This window comes from Plectrocnemia conspersa, unplaced genomic scaffold (genome assembly GCF_051122295.1).
Source record: "Plectrocnemia conspersa isolate PC_06_02 unplaced genomic scaffold, ASM5112229v1 ptg000012l, whole genome shotgun sequence".
Taxonomy (NCBI): domain Eukaryota; kingdom Metazoa; phylum Arthropoda; class Insecta; order Trichoptera; family Polycentropodidae; genus Plectrocnemia; species Plectrocnemia conspersa.
In genome coordinates this window covers 2011690-2017686 of record NW_028277176.1, presented here as the reverse complement: position 1 = coordinate 2017686, position 5997 = coordinate 2011690, and the positions used below count along the sequence as shown (strand labels likewise).

Below are 5997 nucleotides of genomic sequence, written 5' to 3'. Positions count from 1 at the left end.
CTGTAAGGCAGTTTAGGCATGCCAAAACCTCGGCTAATAAAAATGAAAAAATGTAGGTTTTTTTTATTTTTTATAGCACACCCAATATTAACACCCACCGTACGCAACTGGTTGCCTGTCGTCAACACAAGAAAATCTTTTTTTCGAGTCCTTGAACGAGCTCACTCTCTCCTCGGGCGCTTTGCAACCAATATTGAAAAATTACTCGAATAAACAGCTACTCTTAAATCAAATCCCATTCGATTCGGCTTTCAAAATCGATGCTGGTGAATCAACTGGCAAGACTTGTTAAGAAGCTAAATTTTGGCATGGCATAAGAGCATTTAAACCTTTAGAAAAATTTCAACAATAGTAATCTGAGTGTCGATATTGAATATACAAAAGGCGGAATAGTGTTGAATACTTTATTTTGCATTTCAAGACACTCAATATATTTAATGTTAGATTTGTTATTATAAGCAAAATATAAATGAAACATTGTTTATGAATTAATAAAAACATTAAAAAGGTAACTGAATTGCACATAAATCTGTGCTACAGTTTTTCTAAAAATGTATTACTGGCCATGCAAAGTAATGCCTCTCATCATCATCGTCATCATCATCAGCATGTTGCGGTCCCTTTATACGATGAGAGGCTACCGTCTCTTCGATTTATAAATTTTGTTGATGTTCATCTGAATCAAATCACCTCTAGAAGTAACAAACAGCAACAGGAATTCTTATACTTACAAATACGATACAAAGTACATACATATATAAAAATATAATTATATTTTAAATCAAGATTGACTGGTAGATTTACTTTTAAGTTATCTATATCTTTTCGTGAAAAATGTTTTTAAAATGATTTTGCCGTTCGTTATGAGAATGACGCAGTATAGATAGCCATTTGCGCCCGCGGGACTTGTAAATTCTATATCGATACTACCATCATCATTAATTTTGTATTTTACATCTGCGTTTGGATTCTCAATTAATACGTTAGCCAGTTCGACATATCTAGCGTCATCAGAGCTCATTGGATGCTTTTTCATATGATACGTTGCCGCCTCTTCCGATCCAAAGCGTATGCTCCTTTTTTTTGCCTCTTTTCTAACGATCTGAATGATCTCACTACGATTCAAGTCGGTGTTAACGTCAGGATGCGGATTTCTTTGACTGACGTTGTAAGCCATCTGATGAGTTCGAACAGTTTCTAAAGATTGATCAAAACTGTCTTGCACGGTTCGATTCGTCATACCATTGAGAGCATTTTCCCCTAATAATTTAAAATAAAGAGAACATAATTTTTTATTTTTTAAATCGATAATCTTTTATCAAGTAAATATGTACAACGTACCAGCTTTTTTGAGAGTCAAATTAGACTTTTGCATTTGAGTGTCTCTCTCGCTTCTGAACCTGATGGCGAAAAAGTTCACAAAGGAGCAGAATCTTGATACGCTAGTCGGACGCATAAACCTCGCAAAATCTACTGCCCTGTCCATAAAACCTGCATTACCATTTTCGTAAGTCATCATTTCGATTCGCACCTACATGTACAAACAAAATTAAGTACAGCGTATTAAGTAAGATAAACGTATTGTCGACAGTACCTTAGCTAAACGATCTAATTCATGGTCTTGTATTCGATTGGCGTCAATGCCCGTGATTTGCAAACTCTTGAACCATGCAAGTGTTTCATCTCGTCTGTTCTGTGTCGTATTAGCTAAATAAATTCAAAATGATATGAAAAATATTGTATAATCCGAAATATTTTATGGTCTTGTTGATATTTACTTCCACTGTTTTTTCTTGGATTATTGTTATTATTATTGTTATTGTTATTACTGTTGCTACCGCTATTGTTTGAAGATTTAGTATTGGAAGCGTTTGCACCGGAAGATTCTGTATTTGTTGTTTTTCTGTCATTGGATGATTCTTTTTTAGTATTATCGTTGTTGTTTCTGTTACTCCTTCCATTAGAATTTCTGTTGTAATTATTAAATTCTTCCCGAACTACATCACCTAGTACAATTTAAGAAAATATTAAGTATTAAAAATATTCCACATGAAAATCTAAGCAAAAAGACGGTATGTTTGACTTACATGTTCCATTTATTACAGGGCTTGCTACACTTTTAACTGCATAGCCAGCAGTGGTAGTACCCAGCACTTTCAATCCAATTTCAGCTGATTTTGTAATGATTATCTTTTCGGCTCCTTTTTTCACTCCTATCTTTATCCCATCGCGTAGTAGGGAAGCGGACCCGAATGTCATGACATCCAACGCCAAGCCTCCAACGCCTAATCCTAGATTTAGCAGGCCTTGTATATTGTTGCCATCACTAAAATCTTCAGACGAATGTTTCAAATTTCGAACGCTACCGACAACCGGCACAAAGTCCCAAAATGATAGGCCTCGATCCCGATGCATCGTTATCTCTTATGTGAAACCTTTAATTACTAATAATTAAATAAAAAACAATCAACATAAATAATTTCCAAGATGTCACAATATTTTTCTAAAATATTTCAACTGTACCTTAGAAATGTTGAAAAATTCCACTTAAGGGTTTATACTGAAGCTTACGAGCATAAGATTTGAATACTTTGTCGTAAAGGTCTGAAAATTAGTGAAAAGTACAAAAATAAAATTTGATTATTTTTAAACATATTTTGGTACTGATCGATTAGTGACAAGCCGTCTTAACATTCGCCGAACCGACGAGTCTTTTGAATTAAAAGAAATTAAATTACAAATGTTTTGACTTGTATTGGTACATATGTTAAAATTATTTTATCAGTGGTTTTCAATATGTGAATCTCAAAAGGTCAAAATTAAAATCATAAAATATGTTTCTTTCTATTTTGTTTTATTTCTAGTATAAATAATTATTTACAAAGAAACTGAATATTTTGAGGATTACTTGACGAAATGCATTGATTTTGTTTGGTACTTGTTTATTATCATGGTTGTGAAACATCCATTTCCTGTTCAAACTAACATATATTAAATGAAATTATTTTATCAGTGGTTTTTAATCTGTGGATCGCATAAGATCAAAATTAAAATCAGAAAATTAATTTTATTTATAATTTAAGAACATATTTACAAAGAAACTGATCACAAATAAAATAAAATGGTACTTGTTAAGAATGTCGGCGCCACGCTCAGAAACTAATGGTTATGAACTTTCTGCCGTGTTCGGCCCTAACAGCTATGAAAGCGGCCAACAACGTTTTGGTACACAGACACATTTTAAAATTTAAGTTAATTAGGTGTGAACGAGCGAGCGTTGGTCAGAACATTTAAAACCATTTAAGTAAGGTATTGTTGTAAATTTATATAATTCACATTTTAAATAAAATCGTTGTAGTTATTCATGAGGTGTTCACTGTTCTGACCAACGCTCGCTCGCTCTTACCTAATCTGTTGAAATTTTAAAACGTATTTATGTAGTAAAACGTCGTTGGCCGCTTTCGTAACCCTTAGGGCTAAACCATTGTCAATCTCGGCAATGTGATGCAGTGGGAAGTACGTAATCATTACTTTTGAGTGTGGCGCCGTCATTCAAAGAACTTTTTTAATGAGTTTCAAAATATTCAGTTTCTTTGTAAATATTTATTTAAACTAGAAATAAAATAAATTTGATGATTTTAATTTTGATCTTATGCGATCCACATATTGAATACCACTGAAAAAATAATTTTAACAAACATATGTAAAAAAAAGTATAAATTTTTGTTCTTAATTCCTTGTAATTCATTATTTCACGAGGCGAAAGAGTGTTATTAATCAACCAGTTTTACTTGTCTTGTTAAATACATATTATTTACAAAAACATATGTGGTTTATGTTTGTTTTAATATTACTAACTCATATTATAACATTCGAATTTCTATTAGTTTAACACTAACAGAGAAGTGTTCGCAATTATTTTTCAAATTCGTTATCTCAAACGTTACAAAGATAAGACCCAATATTTTTTCCTCTTCTTTTACACATACGCACAAGGTTTTATGCGATTAGTGGAAATGATTCACATCAATAATAATAATAAAAAAACAGTTAGTGGCGCAAATGCACAAAACAAAATATTTAGAAATTCCATATATTGTGTTAAAAATAATATAAAAAAAATCGTTATTTAATGACGTTGTAGAGTCGCTGTTTTTTAAATCGGCACAATTGATTATTTGGATGACGGTGACGAAAAATTTAAAATTAAAAAAAATATAGTGTTATAAAACTAGTGTTTGCCGTCATAGTTTACATTTCCGCCACGCCCTTTCTTAAATGTATTGGAATGTTCATCATTTCATGTTCACGTCATCTATTATTCGATTGTTTACTTTTCTATAAATAGTTTCATTCCTTTGAAATATGTACTATTTGAAAGGGTTACTGTAAAATATTACGTAGCACTATTCACTATTTGAAGGAACTTGATAGTTGATAAAGAGCGGCAAAAACTAACCATAAACCGGTGAAATCGTACTCGCCGCCTAATTGCGCACTCGACAATGACACATGCTTCGATAGGCGACTGCTTTACCGACACGGCTATCAGGTGACCGACTTTACAGCCAGATACTTCGTTCGCTTTCAAATTCTTCTTCACAGTCCTTCTATTCATTAACTTCCCGATACATCTTTAATAAACTTCTACTTCTACAAAACTATTCTAAACGTAAAATATCCTTTCACTCAAAAATCTATCTATTGTAATATCTAAATATATCAAGTGTTTTTAATAATGATATAAGTGTACATAAAATGGTATTACATGTTTTTAAAAATATATTGTATGTCAAAAGTAGGCAAAATCTAGGGAGTCATTTCTATATAAAATCAATCATCCTTATGAACAAAATTATTGGATGATTGATTAATATAACAGTCTGATAGTAAACGTAGCCCACTAAATAAATTAAAATACATTCAAAATTTACACTCAAAAATATCTACACATTAAAAATTTAAACGCTTTAATTAATGCACTGGTATTTTCGTACACTTCATTATACCATTCTTGGAAAAAGTAGGTAGAAGCATATTTTCTTGTATTTGCAATTTTTTATTTTTGAATATTTCGTATGTTTTACGACTTTTTTATATAAATACCAAAATCCAGTGAATATAATAAATTATCTATATATTCTAGATTGAAAAATATAAACAGAAATGATAAATAATCACATTTTACTTAAATAGGAAATTCTAGTAGCGATTCACACAATTCGTTCCCAATACGCTTTCAGTATAAGCGTAAGAACCGATAATTGTTGAATTTTGACCAATAAAAGAGCGAAATTTTTTTTATTATTTCTCAGAAGTCAAATCAAGTAAAAATCAACGTCAAAAGCAATAAAATCGTGCAGACGCCGTCGCGGTAGAAACCCTCGGTTATTTAGCGTTTCTATTAAGACTTTTTATAACAATATTACGACTTACAGTAAGTGAGAATCTAACTAAGCACATCTAAACCAAATTTTGATCAATATGAGAGCGCAAAAAACAATTATCACTTCTCATAAATCAAGAATCCACGTCAAAAGTAATAAAATAGTGCCGTTGTCGCCGCAGTGTCCGCAAAAATAAAAATGTAACGGATTTTCTGAATGGAATGAAAAAACACTTTTAATTATTTTTATGTTATATTTTATATGTATGTAAAATGATAATATATTGGGAAGTTTCTAATAAAAATTACGAATAATGAAGTTTGTAGAAGTTCACTACAACTAATATCCTCAACTTTGTGTACTTCAAAATTATTTACACAGACTCTTTGGGGTGTCGTTTTGACAATTATAACGATTATTTCATAAGGTAGAAAAAAGATAGATTTGCATTGCCGTTTCAAAAAAAAATATTCAGCTTACCGTAGACAATGGAATATATTTATGTAATTTATAAAAATGAATAATTTAATTTGTCATAGCAGTAGCAGTGAAGAGGAGCGGAAGAGCGGGGGGAGGGGGAGGGAGCTACGGAGCTCGCCGTGCGTTGTCT

The 5997-nt window shown here is 31.6% G+C and overlaps 1 protein-coding gene across 14 annotated transcripts; it reads right to left on the bottom strand.

Annotated features, from left to right (window-relative positions):
* Positions 1 to 390: 390 nt before the first annotated feature.
* LOC148227931 (uncharacterized) lies at positions 391 to 4558 on the bottom strand. 14 transcript variants are annotated; one of them, XM_088199759.1, is made up of 8 exons: positions 4460 to 4507; positions 4256 to 4386; positions 2524 to 2604; positions 2088 to 2444; positions 1779 to 2006; positions 1595 to 1707; positions 1342 to 1531; positions 391 to 1260 (listed from the first exon to the last, which is right to left on the bottom strand). In XM_088199759.1, the coding sequence occupies exons 4-8, from the start codon at positions 2413 to 2415 to the stop codon at positions 812 to 814; spliced, it is 1308 nt and encodes a 435-aa protein (XP_088055885.1). In that variant the 5' UTR covers positions 2416 to 2444; positions 2524 to 2604; positions 4256 to 4386; positions 4460 to 4507; the 3' UTR covers positions 391 to 811. The 14 variants fall into 14 exon arrangements, with proteins under 14 accessions (XP_088055885.1, XP_088055894.1, XP_088055886.1 ...); XM_088199768.1 differs by having other exon boundaries at positions 2148 to 2444; XM_088199760.1 differs by having other exon boundaries at positions 4335 to 4386.
* Positions 4559 to 5997: the final 1439 nt, after the last annotated feature.